Source organism: Lagopus leucura, unplaced genomic scaffold (assembly GCF_019238085.1).
Source record: "Lagopus leucura isolate 7727_CA_CO unplaced genomic scaffold, USGS_WTPT01 Super-Scaffold_100002, whole genome shotgun sequence".
NCBI lineage: Eukaryota > Metazoa > Chordata > Aves > Galliformes > Phasianidae > Lagopus > Lagopus leucura.
The window spans coordinates 78,596,796-78,616,806 of record NW_024962263.1 but is presented as its reverse complement, the minus strand read 5'-3'; the positions used below and the strand labels follow the sequence as shown (position 1 = coordinate 78,616,806).

General features: G+C 42.6%; 2 protein-coding genes across 3 annotated transcripts in view; one reads left to right on the top strand and one right to left on the bottom strand.

Annotated features, from left to right (window-relative positions):
- The window catches only part of SNTB1 (syntrophin beta 1), a 106,229-nt gene extending 89,987 nt beyond the window's left edge, over positions 1-16,242 (top strand). The window contains exons 4-7 of the mRNA XM_042868869.1: positions 4,371-4,510; positions 10,866-11,062; positions 12,483-12,673; positions 13,762-16,242. Coding sequence (XP_042724803.1) covers positions 4,371-4,510; positions 10,866-11,062; positions 12,483-12,673; positions 13,762-13,854 — 621 coding nt within the window. The 3' untranslated portion in view covers positions 13,855-16,242. The remainder of the gene's footprint in view (positions 1-4,370; positions 4,511-10,865; positions 11,063-12,482; positions 12,674-13,761) is intronic.
- A 2,853-nt stretch (positions 16,243-19,095) lies between these two features.
- LOC122178615 (MDM2 binding protein) overlaps positions 19,096-20,011 on the bottom strand; it is a 22,582-nt gene continuing 21,666 nt past the window's right edge. For both annotated transcript variants that reach the window (XM_042868866.1, XM_042868868.1), the window contains exon 22: positions 19,096-19,487. In XM_042868866.1, the coding sequence (XP_042724800.1) occupies positions 19,452-19,487 (36 nt within the window). In that variant the 3' untranslated portion in view covers positions 19,096-19,451. The remainder of the gene's footprint in view (positions 19,488-20,011) is intronic.

The window sequence follows — 20,011 nt, the reverse complement described above, 5'->3', positions numbered from 1 at the left end:
TTTCATCCATTCCTGACAGCCTGAAGAAGATGAGAAACTGAAATTCAAAGGAAACCCTTACAAAAGGGAGACCTGGTAGATGAAAATGCTAAGGTCCGAACTTTTTCTAAAAGGACATATCTCCAGTGAGCTGCCTGTTGGATATAGATCATTTACACTGACTTTGCACTGCAACCCTGCGGCATATCATAGAATATCTAATCATAGAATCATAGAATCAAATAATCATAGAATCAAATAATCATAGAATCACAGAATGGCCTGGGTTCAAAAGGACCACAGTGGCCATCTAGTTTCAACCCCCCTGCTGTGTGCAGGGTCACCAACCACAGACCAGGCTGCCCAGAGCCACATCCAGCCTGGCCTTGAATGCCTCCAGGGATGGGGCATCCACAGCCTCCTTGGGCAACCTGTTCCAGTGCCTCACCACCCTCTGTGTGAAAAACTTCCTCCTAATATCTAACCTAAATGAAGGTGGATCTCCTCTGGTATGATACCAGGCTCAGCTGAGCTGAGCTGAACTGGCCATGGAGAGGGGCGCTGGTCCCTGTTGCTACCATAACAGTGTCCAGAAGACCAGTGAAAAATGTGCTGAAGCATTTTGTTGTGGCAGATCTGAGGAGTACTGATTTTTTATTTTTTTTTTCCCTCCTGTCCATCAGGATTGGAACATTCTGACATTCTAACATTCTGACTGTGGAAAAGTTTTGAGTTTGAAATATTTCTTAGGGCAGATGATCCTTCTGTTGGCCTGCAACACAGATAAACGTGCTTGGAATCACACACGTGCAATTGGGAGTTGGGATGCATTGGGCCCAGTGCTGTTAGCTGGTCAGGGGAAGAGATTGTCCCATTCTACACTACACTTGTGCAGCCTCATATGGCGTGCTATGTGCAGTTTTGGGCACTGCAGTACAGAAAGAACATAAAAGGAGGGCTGCAAAGATGGCAGAGGTTCTAGAGGGGAAGGCATATGAAGAGTGGATAAAATCACTTGGTTTGTTCCACCCTGAGGAGGCTGAGAGGAGTCTGCATGGTGGCCTGCAGCTCCTCCCAGAGAGTGAAAGGGCAGCAACAAGGCCCAAGGAAGCTGTGTCAGAGCAGGGTCAGATGGGGGTTAGGGAAAGGGTCTGCACCAGAGGGAGATGGGCTTGGAATGGGCTGCCCAGGGCAGTGGGCTCAGCCCTGAGCTGCTGGAGTTCAGGGAGCTCTGGAGTTCTGGACAATGTTTTCAGACATAGGGTCTGATTTTTGGGCCATTCTTTGTGGAGCCAGGATTAGTACTCAGTGGTCCTTATGAAATTCCAACTTACAATATTCTGTGGTTCTGTGATTCTAAGAATTTTACTACAAGTGACAGAATTCTGCCAAGTTTTGCCAGCCCTAACCATCATCTAAAAGGGTGCCTCTGAAATGTTTCTCAAGTGATACTTAAGTATACTCTTAGAGAACCATTTCATGTTGTATTTCAGATTTTATATCTTTACTATTGGAACAGATCTTTCTCTTAGCTGTCAATAAGCAGCACACTTTCTCCTCTTGGTTGAAATTTCTTGTTTTACTCATGGTTGGTATGACCCTGTTGATCTGGATTAATTTCCCGTGCTGATTTGTTCTGAATGTGCCCTGTAGGCTAATGCTGTATTTGCAGACTTTGTTTTTCCTTTGTAAAATTTGCTGTTACCATCTGCAGGACAAAATGTCCTTTTTGACACCTTACAGAAGTGCCCACTGCCTGAGAAACAACACGGCATTAGCTGTTAGACCCTGATGCAAACCTGTCTGAAATCAGTGAACAGTAATGCAATTCAAGGTTTTAGGGAAAGGCAATATCTTGTATTAGATCAGCTGTTACACTTGGAAAAAAGAGACACGCTTTCAGATGCACAAACCCTTCTTCAGGTACGGCTTCAGGCAGCAGTATTGCTTACACCAGCGTTCCTTACGAATGAGACAGCTATAGTCTATAGCTTATAAAAATGTGTTTAAAAGTGTGTGCATCACAGGGCTCTTCTCCTGGGTAGTGCTCCTTGAAGGACATGGGCAAACATTGTTCCCCTCTCTTCCCTGACGGTCGTTCCCTTTGGAGGGCTGTGAAGGTGTTCAGAGGGCTGGGGCACCTCTCCTACAAGGGAAGGTTGAAGGAATTGAGTCTTGTTCAGCTTGGAGAAAAGAATGCTCCAGGGAGACCTCATTGCAGCCTTCTAGTACTTGAAGGGGGCTTAAAAGGAAGGAGACAAACCTTTCACATGGGCAGATAGTGATAGGACAAGGAAAATGGTTTTAAATTAAGAGAGTGGAGATTTAGACTGGGTATTAGGAGGAAATTCTTTGCTCAGAGGATGGTGAGGCACTGGCACAGCTGCCCAAAGAAGCTGAGGTGCCCCATCCCTGAAGATGTTCAGGGCCAGGTTGGATGGGGCCCTGGGCAGCCTGAGCTGGTGGATGGCAGCAGAGGGTTGGAGCTGGATGAACTTTAAGGTCCCTTCCAAACCAAGCCATTCAGACATTCCTGTTTTATGCTTTATAAATAAGAGATGCATCCTACAAGGAGAGGTTGGATCAGATCAATTCAGGCAGAGCTGAGCAAAAGCCTTCAATTCCTTAAGGCAGAGGAACTTCTCCATAGTCACCATGTCTTTGAGAAGGACAAAAGCCAAGCTGTGGGTTTCGCTGTGCAGGTTGTAAATGCAGCATCCACTCGTTTCTCAGCTAGAATATCTGGCTCCTAATATTTACAGGTGTCCAGAAAGCAGTTGTGTGAACAGCTGGCAAAATGAGTTGTATTCCCTTTCTTGTGGTTGGTTTACTGGGACCAGTGTTTCCCAACCATTCTGGACTCTCAGTTGGCTGACCAGCCACTTAATCACAGAACTTGTGTTTGAAAATACTGCACAGGTGGGATAGTTCTGTGGGAAAGCTGCGAGCAGGTTGTTTGTGGTCACAGAATGAAAAAAAAAGACAGAGAAAAAAAAAGAAGTAATGCCCCATACTCTGTCCTCTTACTCTTAGTTTACTTTTTAAAATGATATAAGCCAAGAATCTTTGGCTTAAGCTTAATATCTGACTTAGGTGTTGGTTTTCTTGTGTGAAGCTTTCCTACAGCTGGCTTGAGATCCTCTAAAAGTTCAGAAATGCATTGGAATCTGTCTTCAAGCAAAATAAGAATGTTTCAAATGTGCTTCTCAGTCTGAGGCTATCACTTAAAGCACATGGTACTTGTGGATCTGAATCACCATTCCTGGTGTGTCATTTCCAGCCTGGCCAATCTTTGATTTCTCTCTTACGTAAAAAAGATGATTTTTTTCTCTCTAGCAAATGATGTGCCCAGTGACACAAATCTGTGCCAAATAGGTTGGCATGACGAATAAAACACATGTTAGACAGCTGCTTCTCTTTGCTGGACAAAGTTTTAATGGAGGACAACCAGATTCTCTGGAGAATCTCATAATTTGTTTAATTTTCTTTAATACACAGCCAAGGTGTTTGGGTTTTAGATTGTAGGTTTTAGATTGTGAGCTTGTTTCTATGTAATGTGATGTCTTTTCTTGCATGTGAACTAAAAGAAAAGTGATTCATTTGTGAAAGTCAAGATCCTTTTGTGTTCCCATCTATGTTAAGACACCAGATCAAACTAAGTAAAAAGCAGAATCCTCATAGCCATGTGGCCATGTGTGGCCATGTGGACAACAACATGCCTGAGCTGCAAAACAGAATTCCACATCTGGCTTCTGCAGCTGGTAAAGGGCTTTGATGTCCCAATTACTTGACACTGTCTACAGATAGGTTTGAAATGTGGATGCAAATCCATCTCTAAGTCAATGCTTCAAATCAACCCTATGCTATAAACTGACATCTATAAAACTATGGGGAGTGAAAGTAATGAAAAAGTGAACTGCAGAGGAAAGAAGCAAACCCATCTGCTCCCAAAACAGTATTTTTTTACTACCTGACATTGTTAAATAATAATGATGATGTAATTTTTAGTAGTTTTGAACCCAGAAGCAACATCAGTAGTGTCTAGCACTCATTGGCAGCTGCACATGAATGGTGTTCCTTGTAAATATACATTTAAGGTCCTTCGATGCATACCACAGCTAAACAACAGCCAGTCTCAGTGTTCTTCTATTACTGCCTTTATGGAGTGAAGGCTGCAGGGAGGTTTGGAATGGTGTTGTCAACGAGAGCAGCAGATTTCATTGGGCTTTACTCCCATTTCTGCTGCATCTGGCTGTGAGTTCATGTTGGAGATGTCAAAGCGCCGAAGAAGAAAAACTCACTGTCTTGTCCAGGGCTCAAGATGTTCATGTTGTCAGGCTTTGCACCATGGTAGTTTTGTCTCATTTCATTGAAATGTTCCTTTTTTTCAGGTGCCAGGAGACAACGAGAAGCACTGGAAGCCAGTGTTAGTGGTCTTGACAGAGAAGGACCTCTTAATATACGAGAGCATGCCACGCATGAAAGAGGCTTGGTTCAGCCCTCTGCACACCTACCCCCTCCTAGCCACCAGGTACCTGTTCTTTTTGATTACTGCTACGAAAGTATTGGGAATGGTTGATCAGCCAAGATCAGGTACAGCGATTGTACGTACATCTATAGATCACATCTAAAATGCCATGGCTTGGAAATGAGATTCTTCTTGAATGGGAGAATGTGTTCAGCCTAACTGTTCCTCCTTGCTTCTCCTCCACTTCAAGCTCTGGCCAAAGCTGATTGCTAGAATTGCACTGGTAATGAATGCAGTAGTTTGGCCCAGGTTGGAAGTGCTGAAATAGTGGAGAGTTTGATCTCCTGAGATTCCTATCTCAGCATTCAGACCTGAGGAATCTGCAGAAGCATTCACATTTCCAGCTACTTCTCCAGACTGACAAATGGGAAATTGTTGCCTTGGGTTGGACATGATGATGTGGAGCTACTGTGTCCATAATCTGGGGCTTCTGGGGTCTTGCATGTATGATATAGTTTCAGTATGTTTTCTAGCCCTAGGAAGTCTTGGCTTTTTTAGTTTAAAATGGTGACCTTGAAAGACACATTCTTTGAGGTTGGAAATAACCATCTCCAATATTTCGAATCTATCCATCAACACTAATTCAGATGGAGTTTTCCCATGGTTGTCTTTATACGGTGGAAACTGTCTGTGCTTCTTGATGTGAATCTTAATCACATTTCTCTGCCAGTGTGGTCAAAGGGCTTGAGAAAGAGCTGCTACTGCATTGTTTTGGCTTCGCTGCAGGCCACTATTATGCCATTTTCAATGAGTTTTCTTTCAGAAGAGCTGATAGCACATTGCCAAAAGCAGTGGGTCTTTTACTGCTCTCTCATTAGTTCATTTTTGTTCTCAGTCTCTTCATTCCCTCCCTAAATGAGCTGAGACTTTACTATTGAACCATTGTAATTTCTTTTTTGAAGTTGCATTTGGTAAATTAATGATTGTTTTGTCCTGATCAAGCTACCCATGATGGCACTTTCAAACTTGCAGGAAGCCAAATTGTGCTTTACCCTCTTTTACCTTAAAATGAGGTGAGAGGCCGATGCTTTGCAGTTTGCAGCCTGCTGTGCCTGGTGGCATTGAATGTTGACAATTCCAGTGAAATCTGTCAGTTCCAATTGACACTGAAAACTAGGTAAGGTGTTGGAGCAGGAGATTGTGTCTGGGTGTGTCACTGGACTTTGATGCGATGTTGAATGGCACGTGGTGTTGTGTTACCACATGGTAATTACACCTCTGTGAGAATGTGCCAATGCCAGCAGTAATTTATTGCTCCTCCTGTTGCAACATCCTGCCTTGCCAGCGTGTGTTCGGCCCAGCAGGAAGGGAGTTCTGGACATGATCAGCGAGAGGTGGATGGAACTGAGTTTGTAAATAGGAATATTTCTGCATACTTTTCTGCTCTTTTTTCAAACTGCTGGAGAATCATAATGTGGATCATGAATCTTGCATGAGGGGAAGAAACACCAGGAATTCCCTGGGAGTGATGCTTCAGTAGTACATTGTTGCTGCTCACTGTGGGCCACACAGAGGATGGGGGATGTTCAGCTGAACCTGTTTCTTTATGAGTTCCCCATCCTGTTTTAAAGAGTGTAAGTTATCTGACCACATTCCTTCTGTCCCCAAACAAGCTTTGCTACTTTTCATGGAAAACCACCAGCAGAACTTAGTGCAGCTCCTCCCTATTGCTTCAGGGTGTCATCTGCCAGCAGATCTGAGTCCTCTTCATTCAAGTGGCAGAAGATCCTACCTGTGGTCAGCACAGTGCAGGGACACCATGATTGCCATTTCCTGACCTCCAGCCCCTCCTTTTGGCTGAACCCAGGTGGCTGCTGATAACAGCCTGTGTATGTCCTTTAATGTGTCTCAGGTGTGGGGCAATCACTAATTTCTAAATTGTAGCTTGCAATAAAAGGCAGTTCATCAAAGTCAGTTTACTCTGGTGGATCATCCTCCTGCCAGGAGCAAAGTGTTCTTTGCTCTCAGGAGATTAGGACTACAACTCCATGGCCTTCTGACCTCCACACACCTGTGGAGCTGCCCAAGTCTCATTATAACCCTTTAAAATTTCAGTGTAATGAGCTCTGCACGTGTATACCTGTCCTACTGCTTTGTCACTGCTAGGAAACACCTGTGCCTTGCTTTGCCAGTTTGTTCTCTTAATCAGCCCCGAATTGGCCTGAGGTTACCAGTCAGTTCACCCTTCCCCTACCTGCCCACACATCATCCTGTGCATCTTCATCCAATCTCATCTTGGGCATCTCCAGGGATTGGACATCCACAGCTTCTCTGGGCAGCCTGTTCCTGCGCCTCACCGCTTTCATAGTAAAGAATTTCTTTGTTATGTCTAATCTAAATCTCCCCTCTTTTTCCATCTTTCTTATAAGTACTTTTCAAGTATTAAAAGGCTGCAATGAAGTCTCCACAGAGACTTCTCATCTCCAGGCTGAACAAGCCCAGCTTCTGCAGCCTGTCTGTATAAGGAGAGGTTCTCCAGCACTCTGATCATCTCCATGGCCCTCCTCTGGACTTTCTCCAGCAGCTCCATGTCCTTCTTGTGCTGAGGGTCTCCCTTGGATACAGGGAATACTTAAGAAAACTTTCTTAACGTTCCAGTAGTTTTCAAGTATTTACAGATGGAACACAGAGGCCAAGGCAGCGTGTTTTCTGGATCTGTGGTGGACACAACAGGATGGGCTGTATTTAAGGCACAGCAGGTTCTGCAAAAATTCAGTATGCAGGTGAATCACTGGGTTAGACTGTCTAGAAAAAAAGTACAGTCCTCAGCACTGGGGCTGGAAAGGATGGATGGCAGTGCCAGGAGTGTGTTGACACACACACAACATCCAGCCCCCTGTCTGTGATTTAGCAAACAGGTAGAAAAGGTAACAGAAATACCAAAGACAACATCTGGAACTGAGCCACAATCTGATAAATACAGATGAATACTTAAATCCTCAAGATCTGCAATAACTGATGATAGTTTCCCTAAATCATTGTAGCTGCTGTTGTGGATGCTTTTGATTAAAACCCTGCAGGATTCTGATTTTATGTGCTGTCACACCAGGTACTTATACCGAGAAAATATACATGGTTTGCTGTCAGTACTGACTGCTCTGTTCATGCTGATGATTACCCTCCTTGTGACATGTTTTTTCATCCCCTCTGTGCATCGATCAGTGCAATTGAGAACTTTTCACCTGGAAAGTTTGCAGACCACATGTTGTAATCTTGGCTGCTCCCATCTTTCAGATTTTTATGAGTCCTTGGGAAAACATTTTTGCTTAGCTAATGCATATTTGAAAAGCTGCTGAAACTGGAAAACTTCAGTGCCAGATACTGCACGGAGTCATGCTTAATCTACCCAAGACATAATGAGGAGAGAAAATTGAGAAATGGTAGAAGGATTACAGTCTTCTTATAGTATTTCAATAAGCAGAATTTCAACGTGCCCTTTCTGTTTGTTGGTAAGTTTGCCTTCAACCTACGGATGCTATTAAGATCTAAAAATATTTTCTAGGCAGCTTTGTGTGGAATATAAAAAATAGCTCAAATAAAACTGAGATGAGGAGATGTAAATTGTTCCTTTAAGTCTCTGCACCAGGAGGCACAGCAGCTGGCTCATAGCCCTGACTCCAAGGACCTTTTAGTCATAATCTGTTTCCATGTTTCCCTATGCCTGAAGAAGGAATAACAGTGCCTCCCTACAGCATGGGAGTGGGGGCTTAAGCCTTTCCATCTTAAATGTCTGCAATCAAATTGCATTATGTATCATATCAGATAAGAAAAATAAGCACATGTTGCACTCTGATCAGAGATCAAATATCTCAAGTAACCATTGTGCAAAGCTGAGTTCTGTAACCAGAAAATATTAGAGCAGTTTGATGCTTGATGCCAGTATAGTTTGCAAATATGTGGTGATTATGAGCACAGGACAGTCTGGGTGACTTACCTACGTAAATCCAACTTTTTACATAAACATCCCGTCATTACAAACATTGTTACTGCTGAGAAGGATCTGAGAGTATTGGATGGGAAGCTGGACATGAGCCACAGCGTGTCCTCACAGCCCAGAAAGCCAAACGTATCCTGAGCTGCACCGAAAGAAGCACTGCTGCATGTGCACAGGTTTGCAAAGGGGACAGCTGCCCAGAGCGGGTTTCAAATAGTAAGTTAAGGGTTAAGGAGTGGTTTCAACCTAAGAAAGGTCAGATTATAGTGGTGTGTATGCACTTGTAGCATAGCCTCCTGAGATCAGTCTCCAGCGAGCAGCTGAACACTTGCTGTGAATGTCAGTCCTGGTTTCAGTGTCCTTTTGAAGAGGCCGCTGGATTTCACTGTGTTGCAGCAAATGTTTGAAATTCTCATAGCCTTGCAGTGCAGTGTAGGTCTCAGAGAGTCTCCCCCAGCACGTCGTGCTGTACTGCACACACCTCGCTACGGCACACCTGCAAAGAGTAATGCCAAAAAGGTCCTCAGAGCCCAGAGAGACAAGGGAACAATTAGAGAACATTAGCAGGTGCCACGCTGGCTCCCTGGAGCGGGCAGAGAGCTGAGTTTTGCTGCATGCTGCGTGAGCAGCTCACACCACAAGCAACCTCCTGTGCCCTCTGGCAGCCCTGCGGCTCTGGGTGGGAGCGCTCGGGGATACCTGCGTGGAGCTGAGTACATCCACGCTGGTGGTGCTGCAGAAATACCAGCAAATGTTCCCCTGCCTGTTTGTGCAGTTTGGTGTAATGTGAGTGAGAAGGCTGCGAGAGAACGGCTCTCAGATGTCAGATGTGGCCAACATACTTTGATTTGTGAAGTACGTCTCCATTCTATTCATATGCTGAAAAGTCTGAGTGCAGTGGATAATGCATGAAGATCTGGGAATTTGGGGTGTTTTTGAAAGGAAATAAAACCTTTGAACCATCTGTGACGCAGTCGGTACCTAAAGTAGAGAATAATTTTTAGCACAGCTCTTGAAGCCTGTACAAAGGAGCTTTATCTCTAACAACAAACTGCGACTTGCCTCCGGGCCCTCCTGGTGGTGGGTGATGGAGGAGGAGGCTCAGAATGCACAGAAATTCTCTGACTCCTGAGTGTGAGCAAACCTGAAAGGGGATGCCTGCTGGGCACAATGCAGATCCCAGGTATGGATTGCCAGGGAATCTGGGAAATGTTCAAATGTCTTTCGGTTAGTACTCCAGCAACTGAAAAAATGAAGGTTGTTGTTCTTCTTTCCTTTTTGTCTTTCTTTTTCCTATTGAAACAGCTACTTTATGATGCCAGCTAACCTTCCAGATGTAAAACAATAATTTGAGGGCAAACAGTATTCAGCACATAATGCATAAAGCCTAATGTTCCATGCTTCAGCATATGTTCTACTGCCGTGTTATGTATGTATTTTATAGTCTCATACAAATATATTGTTTGCCTACAGAAAAGCAAGCAGGGGTAGAAATTAAGTTTTCAGAAGAATTTCCCAAGTCCCATTTTGTGGCTCTTCTGAGGGCTGTTGCCTGGAGCTCACAGTGTGGCAAGCTTAGTTCATTACTCTCAGCTGAATCAGTGCTACAGTTCTCTGGATTCTGTATTCACAGTCCCATGCTTCTGCAGGAAAAAAAGCAAGGATAGTTTTTAATAGGAATGAAATATTATGAAGTGTTGATTTTCTCTCCCAAAAACATTTTGTGCAGTCAGTGTTGGCTGTGATGGACCAACCTTCCAAAATCACGGGAGAAGAACAGCTGGTGCCAGGCAAAGAAATTTTAATTGCAGCAAAATGCAACAGAAGTTTGGGGTTACAAATAGCTGCAGCATTTTGCATTTTACAGGTACCTTATGGGAGAAGTATACACAAGGCAGCACATGGCATCTGCATATTTTACAGAACTTCAGCCTTCATGGGAATCATTACTTTTCCATTTATCGTAGAGTTTGTCTGCATATGTTTAAGTTTTATGGCAGGAGCAGCTTGACAGTATCCAACCGCTGCGGCTGAGTGAACATTTCCATCTGTCACCAAACCCATGACCACAACCAGAAGGTGATTTCTCTCACTTGCTTATCCAGAGGAGTGTTGTGGGCAGTTGGTGAGGAAGTCCTGGCCCTCTGCAGCATCCCCACCATCACCTGCCTGGCTGGTTGCCTCGGTACCCTCTTCTGTGGACCTTCACCCTCTGAGTATTAACTGCCACTTCAGGTTTATTTTTAGAGATGTGAGTTCGCATACTCCCAACAACATGCATTTAGGGATGGACAAAATAGTTTTACTCGGGGAGTGATTTAATTACAGTGCTCTGTAGTGATGGTCCCAAGGCCTCTGTGGAAGCAGCTCAGTGCTTATAACACTGTGTTATAGTCACCAGTGTATATCCCAATCCAATTTCAGGTTGGTGCATTCTGGTCCAGGAAAAGGCTCACCGCAGTCTGGGGTGGATTTGTCCTTCGCAACCCGTACCGGTACGAGGCAAGGGATCGAAACACATCTGTTCAGGACGGAGACAAGCAGAGACCTCTCACTGTGGACAAGGAGCATCGTGCAGGGCTGTCACAATTCTGCAGAGCTCATCACAGAAATCACAACATGTGAGTAGCAGACACAGCATTGCTTCTTCACACGTCTTAGTTTGTTTCCCTGCCAGCCCTAGCTGGTGTGATACCTGCAATCAGTACCGCAAAACAAGGACACAGTCATTGCCATTCTGACATTTCATCTTGTTTTCCTCACATGGTCTCAGACACAAGTCTGTAGTCAGTTGTGTTGGTCTGTGTCATGGAAAACAAATTCCAGAGATTTGTCCAGAAACCTACAGAAAAGAGCACTATTTTTGAGAGTCAGGAGACTTCTGAGAGCCTGTCAGAAGCTTTTCCTGCAAAGGGAAGAGGCAGAGGAGGACAGGCAGATTCACAGGCATGAACTGGTTATTTATTCGCCCAGCTCTGCACACTTGAAATGAGTGAAAAGAAATACAATCCAAATCAATAGCCAGTTTGTGGTGACTGGTCATTTCCCTCCTGGAGCATGTCATGTTTCTGCATTTCTCTACTTGCAAAATTAACAAATAAAAGTTATTTAGCTGCAGACACTTTGGAATAATGCCCCTTGTGGTCTGTCTGCTGCCAGCTGAGAATGGCTGTGGGCCTTTTAGGCTACACCTTTTCCTTGAGTGCCCCAAGGATTTATAAGTCATGTCACAGAATCATAGAATGACTTGGGTTGGAAGGGAACTCAAAACACATTGTGTTCCAACCCCAATACCACACCACAAGCAGAGCTGCCACCCACCTTTTAAGGCCATCAGGCCTTAAAAGTATGTAAAAAGCCTTAGTTATCAAAGGAGTTCACAGGAAGAGAGAGAGAAAGAGAATTTGGGATGTAAATACCCAAACCTTTTTAATTTGGATCATGGTATGTTTCAGAGCTGAGGGAAGGATGCAGACTTTTGCTGCAGTTGCTATTATATACTATTATCTGGGCCCTTTTTCAATTACTGTGACACTAATGAGGACTCCAGAGTGTCTTTGTGTTTGTCAGAATTCTGCAGGGATAGTCTTTCAAGCTTCTAATTTTGTCACGCACTGTGCGACGCATTCATTGAGTTTGGCTCTGTCACACAAGAATAGCTGTGACTGTCAGGGCTTGGGAGGAAGAAATGCCATCTCGAGCCATCTTCAGAAAGCTGCTTTGGGTCAGCACGTAGATGTGCACTGCTACAGGAAAAATGCAGTGAGTAAACATAAGAACTGACATTAGCCATGTTACTACCAAGCAGAATTGTAATCCTGGAAGTAGACAACAGCTACAAAACTTGCCTGGGCCACGCTCAGCAGAACAACTCCAGTTGATTATCCAAATCTAAGATTAGAACATGATTAACCCAGTTCTACAACAGCTTAGTTTCCACAAGATACTGTTGACATCACATGTAAAATGCAAACTTGTGCAGCCAAATTGAATTTGTTACTTTTAAGAGTGCTACGGTCTGAATTTTGTTTCCTTGTTCAGCTTGCACATACAAAAGCCAGGAGTGCCGTTTGACCATCCATTACGAACATGGATTCTCTCTTACAACTGAACCACAAGACGGTGCCTTCTCTAAGACAATTGCACAGTACCCCTATGAAAAACTGAAAATGTCTTCAGATGATGGGATAAGGATGCTTTATTTAGACTTCGGAGGAAAAGATGGAGAAATTGTAAGTAGTGCATTCAGCAGGGATGCACGTTTCCATCTCTTTGGTGGTCCCTAAGGCTGTGGAGGTGGAACAGCGCTAACAGGAGCAGGCCAGTGTGGTTCCAATAGCAATATGTAGATGCCATGTTTCCAGTGCAGCATGATGATATGGCTTTAGAAAGAGACAATCTAAAGATAGAAAAGGGTAGAATACTGCAAGGAGAGATGAATGATTACTTATATTTACAAAAATATTGTGTGTCTGTATAGCCAGATGTTAGAATGTTTATATGTATCCATTGCCCTTTTTAAATGATTGTGGGTAGAAGAGCTGAAGAATGAGATGTTATTAATAATTTCAGCGTGCACGTATGTCCTTCATCTAATGTGACAAACTGGTTTAGATGCTCTTAAAAATCTAATTGTGGGAAAAAATGGGGATTACAGATGTAGTGCAAACCGTCTGCTTAACTCTTAAAGTTAGCTGTCACATAACCTAAAAATGTTTATTCCTACAAACAGTTTAGATACCATAAATTATATTTGCAAATATGTTTTTTTTCTGGCCAAATCTTCTAGTGGTTCCAGAGCATATTGGCTACTCAATTCTTTATATCCTTTGATAATATACATTCTGTAAAGTGTTTATTCTCAGCCTGTTGGAGCAGCCGTGCACAGTCAGGTCGTGGTACAGTGTTTTGGCTTCAGCAGTGACCAAGAGCAGACACATAGGGAAAAGTATGAGGAGGAGGTATTGGACACAGCAGTCACACCACCATCCCTGCTCCTGAAAACATGGAGGGTTTGAAACTCTTAGAAAAGAGCTTACAGCATTGGAGTCAGTGTTAGCTGCTTACCCAGGTGGATATAAGCCCAGGGGCACACAGATCTCATCTGCTCTCAACGTGCTTCTTATTTCCTTAGTGACTTAAATATTTGCAGCTGCATGCAAAGAAAAAACAGTATGTTGTAATAAAGGGTTGTTATTAATAGAAGTCTGTTGAAAATACCAAACAGCAGTTAATGTAGTAAATGCTCCATAAATTACTGGTTGCTTGAGCTGCAATCTAGTCTAATTATTTTCAACTTGATTTCTTCCTTTAATTTCAGCAACTGGACCTTCATTCCTGTCCAAAACCAATTGTGTTCATCATTCATTCCTTCCTGTCGGCTAAGATTACAAGACTTGGTTTGGTGGCATAAATGGGATACACACATCTGTTTCTTCAAAGAAAAGTGGAGCAACCACACATCTGAAGTACAGTCATCATTGGCAACCTGTAGCAGCGAGCAGTCTGCACCAGACTGGGGTTCTATCCCAGTCCTTGGTCACTCCTGTCAACCTTTCAAGACTAAATTATGATCAGCTGAAGAAGTGGCATGACAAGGAAAACAATGTAAATAGTGGGATTTTAAAATCCCTTATCAGACAGTAAAAGAGTGTAGTACCATATGTGTAAATATTTCAGAATCATAAATCGTGCTTATTTCAACGTGCTGGCTAATACAGAATAAGTAAAGGGCTAAGCAGAAAGGAGTGGGTTTGTGATGCAAACTCACGGTTCTTGGAGTGGAAGTTCTATAAACAAGATTGTCCCAACGCCTAGAAGTCACATGTTGGTTCTTCTAACCTTTACATCACTTGCAGAATTTCTTGTGAGAAGCCATCAGAACATGTTGCTGCACACCCAGCAGAGCATGCAGACAGCCTCTGTGAGCAGTGTGCTCCAAAGCAATACTGAGGTGGTCAGTGACCAGCTGCACAGTGCCTGCTGAGGGGTCCTTTCAAGTTAAATGATAGAGACATCTTGTGTACATTCCTAGCGATGGATCTGATGCAGCACTACCTGTAGGGAAGGCAGCAGGGCAGAGGCAGGAGGGGAGCATCCTCTGTATGGAAACGTGGGATGTGCTTTCATAGTGGCTTTCCAGATGATTCCAATAACCTGGAGCTTCATCTCACGGGGTTCTCAGGCTCTGGTAAGAGATAATCAAATCCAATGGGACATGTGACCTGATCTCCTGCCAGCACGTTCCCACTTCAGTTTTCCAGCAGGAAGCCAGGCTAGGTCATACTAGGAGCTTCCTGTCCTCCTGCTCCAACTTTCTCAACCCCTCAGCTCTGCCAGGTCTGGTTGTATGGTCTTGATTTTGCTTATTTGCAAGGAGGAAGACTTCGTTTTGCAGAAAGTTGCTTTTCTTTGTGAGACCGTGTGTTCAGCTTGGTCCTGGAACTAACCTGGAACTGAATAGTTGACTTCATGTAGTTGGGTGGGAATAGGAACACAATGGACTGCATTTACATTGTTCTTAAATTGCAATGGAACAGCTTCATGTTGAGTTGGTTCTTGTTTGCTTTTAGAATTTTGCCCTAAATTCACACTTTGAAGGACAGGAATTATGTTGGAAGTAATCAGAAGTTGCAGAACTTTGCTTGTCATACTACATCTATTTTATTCTTCAGAAAGCCAATGAGTTTCAGTGTAACATCACTTGGCTGGCAAAGAAGACTGAAAACACAGTTTGGTTCCATGTTACTTTTAAGCTAAGTCTTGAGATTTAAATGTCATAGTGCTTATCACAGGGTAGGAATTAGATTGTGGTGGTTTCCATAGGTATCTTAACCATCAAAGCTAATTGAAAAATTAAGACGACGGGCTGAATTTGCAAATAGTGAAAACAGCTGCTTCAGAACAGCTACATTGACATTTGGAACAGCAGCCCTACACCCAGTGCCTCTCTCCAGTGAAAAGTCTGAAGGTGATTTACCTATCTGTGAACTTTGTTTTTACTGTCATGGTACGTGCACTTAAAAATTAATGCCTTGTGTGAAGTCACAAGTTAGGAGCTATGTTGCATAACTTATCAATAATTTCCAAATGCACATTTCTCACTTTGCTACTGCTGCCATCCTCATATCCCTCTGCAGCAGTTATTTGGGTCTCCTTTACTTGGAAGCTTCTGGGATAGCATCTTCTGGGAAGCTGTGAGCAGTCGGTATGCTGGAGGCTGGGGTTTTGGATATGAACTCAGATCACATTGTCAAGTAAATTGTTGTGTGATGGTTTTAAAAGGTCATTCAGGACATTGTTTGCAAAGTATTTCATTGCTGTTTCAGAGCATAACTTAAAAATATGGACGTAGGCTCCTATAAAGTTCCATAGGTTAGAGTGAGAACTTGCATTCTGTGGGATAGGTTAAAAGCATATGTAAACTGTACTGCACTATTTCCTTATTCCTTTAACATTTACAAATCACTGGAATGTTATACTTAACATGTACGTGCATTGTAAATATTTCAAATTGCTATATTAGTACCAACAATGAAATTACACAGTATGTAATCTAAGGTGCTCAGTACTATATGAAGTATAAGTGAATAACTAAACAGTTTGCAAAGAAAGTTCCTATTATATATATTTATAGAAAAAATAATGATAATTACAGATGCTATTTCTTCATTTTCAGATTTTGGACTGATTCATATTTGGATGGGATAGATAAATACGGACTTACTCCACATTTATAAGAGTATAGTGAATATTTATATTTTAGAGGAAAAGAATATATTTAATAAAGTCATTTATTGGATTTTTTTGTGAGGTGAGCTTACTTTGTACCCAAACAAGCTGTGTAGAAGGCTGTCCTTTGGTTTGGGGCTGCAGAAAGAGATGTTCTACATCTCAGTTGTTCTAAGTTCTGTTACCGGAAAGAACTATTTGTGACATTGATAGAGTATTGACTTTGAAAGTAATTTCAGCACGTGTTAATGCAGTGTCAGCAGCACATTGCTTATACTTAACTGGGCTGTTACAGCAGTCATGAAAGACCTCTCTCTGCTCAACCCCTTGCATTCAAGGAGCAAGGCCAACATATGCCTTGCTTCGTTCTTAGGGATGCTTATGGAAAAAAAGAACATTTTCCTTCCTCTTTGTATTAATTCTGAACCTAGTGGCCCAGATAGCCAGCTGTGAGGCTGTAAGCCTGTTCTGCCGGTGTTACCCAGGGCATGGCACAGCAGCCTCACAGAAATCCTAAAATGGGGTCCTTCTGGAGTTTCAACTTTTTCCAAAATGAAGTCTTTATAGAAGCTTCCCCATTAGAAATACTTGGATACGTATTGGAACATATATGTTACTGGGAAACTGAGATACAAGGAGCTTATTAAAAAATAAATGAAAATAAAGCTGATCTGCTTCTGGTCAGGGAAGCACACTGCTGTTTCTGAAGAGTCCTGCTCTTTAACAAGAACCAGCATCTCTCTTCGGGTATTTCATAAATCAGAAACAACTCTGAATGCACTACCAAGTAAACTGCTGCCACGAGTATCATTAGACTTTACCAGGTAACAAAATGAGTGTTTTCTTTTTATGAGAGGTAAATAGCCCTTCTTCCCACAGGCCATGGAGCTCGCTGCAGCTTGCTCTTCACATCCCAAGGTGCAGCTGACTGCAAGTGGAGGTTGCTCAGATTTAACTGCAGCACAAGGGAACTGTTGGAGCAGGTCCAGAGAGGGCCACAAAGATGATCAGAGGGCTGGAGCACCTCCCTTGTGAGGACAGGCTGAGAGAACTGGGGATCTTCAGCCTGGAGAAGGCTCCAGAGGGACCACATAATGGTAATGGCTTTCCAGTACCTGAAGGGCTCCTGCAGAAAAGCTGGGGAGGAACTTTTTAGAAGGACATGGAGCAACACGATGAGAGGAAACAGTTAAAAAACAGAAAAGGGTGCATTTAGAGTACATATTAGGAAGAAATTATTTACTGCAAGTGTGGTTGCCCAGTAGGGTTCAGGATGCCCCGTCCCTGGAAGCATTGAAGACTAGGCTGGATGGGGCAACGTGGCCTAGAGGGAGGTGTCCCTGCCTACAGCAGGGAGTTGGAACTAGATGATCTTAAAGGTCCCTTCCAACCCAAACCCTTCTATGATGTATGATTTCCGTCTGCGAAGAGACTTCTCAGTGTTCTCTTAGCCATGCTTAAAAGCTAATTAGTGCTGCTTTGGTTTACCTCAAAGCACTCTGGATTGTGACACTACTGTTGATTTGTAAATTTTTGTTTGTTTGTTATTAAGAGGCAAACAGAAGTTTCTAACTAGCCATCCAGTGGGGCTATTTTACCAGTAAGTAACAAAAAATACAAAATAATTGGTAATTTTTAACAGGAGGATACACTAGCAGAATTTCAGGAAACTGCCATCTTGCTTGATATGTGACCCCTTCAATGAAGTTTCAAATTAAACTGTGAAGAAAAATGTCTCTTCACCTCATGTGAACACATCAGTGCTGTTCCATATCAGACAGCCATTCAGTTTGTTACTTTGTCAGAAGTTCTGTGCTTGTATAAATAATGACAGACATTAGAAAACAACTCCCAAGAAAGAACTGGAGAGTTTGATAAGTCTCACCCTCATCTCACCATCACCATGTCAGTTGTTTTACCCTGCTCTTCCATAAGCACACAGCATGGTTGTGGGTAGACACTACTGCATGTTGATGACTTACATTTTGATGTGCAGAAACATGACAGCAAATATCTAAAGCTTATGCAGCAAAGTGTGTGTAGGTCAGACTAGATTCTGGGCTCCTCTTCCATAAACAAAAAGTTTGAAGTTCAGAGGCATAGTGACGTTACATCCCATATCACAAAAGTTACAGCATAGCAGCCGTGCCACAGGAAATCTTAAATGTGGGAATTAAAAAGTATGATACGTGCAAAATAATTTGTTTTAGTGCTGTAATTGTAGGCCAGGACAAATGAGTTTGTGTACTTTAGTCGGCTAAGAGCACGCACAGGGACAGCAATCACAGCTCAAATGGGGCACAGTGAGTTATTAAGCCATCATTATGAGCTAGCTATAAACAAAACAAACCAACAACATAATAATGAAGTGAAAATGAGACATGGGCAGTGCTGTATTAGTTTAGTATTGGAATCATGCAAACAAATGATCCATCAAACTGCTCATAGTTCCCTAACTGCCTTCCTGTTGATTGTTTCAGTCTGGCCTTGAGTCTACAGAATTAATTTAATTTCAGTTTAATTAACTGCTGAGTTCTACTTGCTCATGAAGTGAGGTAGCACATAAAGCCAGGCTCACTGTGTACACTATAGAGAGGTAAGGGAGGAATGAGGGGAAAAAAATTCTGTTCTGAACCGTTTCTAAGAATTGTTAGCAAGATTACACATGAAGTTTCACCAGAATTTCAGGTGCATTAAGAGAAGGACTACAGCCTTTCGTGGGACCTTTCAGCAAATTCCAAAAGACATGCTTTTTTTTTTTTTTTCCATCTATTACAAAACTGTGATTCAAATTCTAATTGTTTTCAGTTGCAGAATAGGAACTGTTGTCAGCTACAATATAAAATGTCAAAGGCCCACACTGTAAACAGTTTTATTCAGTATATACAACAGCAAGTAGTAATAAATAGAACAGAGGTCTTTGTGCAAAAGGTAGAAGAAAGTGGTCCCATTATTAAAATCAGATCCAGCATTTTTTTAATTCACAGTAAAAATACACTCATTGAACAACATACAAAGCTTTATAAAAAACAAGCCAAGCTGTATTCCTCTTAATAATAAAACATAATAAATAACATATAAAACCTTTCTCATTTGATTTAAGAAATTAGATCTTTCAATATAAAATGTTTCAAAAGATGCTACTGTGTTTGAGAACTACGACTGTATCTTTGTACTAACCAAGTTCTTCTGGTGCTTGAGTAGGTAGTTGCAGGTGTTACTCAGTATAATGTTTTAGTCAGATAATGTACAGTCAGAAGTGCTGTGTCTCTGCAGGGTCTACTTGCCAGTTTTCTCCAGAACCCATTCAATCACCTGGGGAAAAGAAATGAGAAAATTATTCCCATAACTCTTGTTCTGAATTTGCTTTCAAGAATATCTGACAGATACAATCAATTCTTCTAAACGGGATTTTGAAGGCAATCCTCCCAAAGGAGAAAGAGACGTTAATAAGCTGAGAAGTGTTGCCCAAAAGTTGTATTTAATTCAGAGAACTCACTGTCTTTAGAAAAAGGTGTTTTGAGATCCTGTGAATGAGTGATTTCACCCCACAGTGTACATTCTTTCCATAATTCTGTAATGCAGGGTGAGGTGGTTAGCAGACAAGATGCTGCTGGCAAAGAGGTTGGAATGTCCATGCACAAACCCAGCCTCTGGTCTCCCCAGACAAAGATCCGGGGAGAAACAGTGAGAAACACTGTGTAATCTGTAGAAAACATTTCACAAGACAGCACACAGCACACAGCACACAGCACACAGCACACAGCACACAGCACACAGCACACAGCACACAGCACACAGCACACAGCACACAGCACACAGCACACAGCACACAGCAC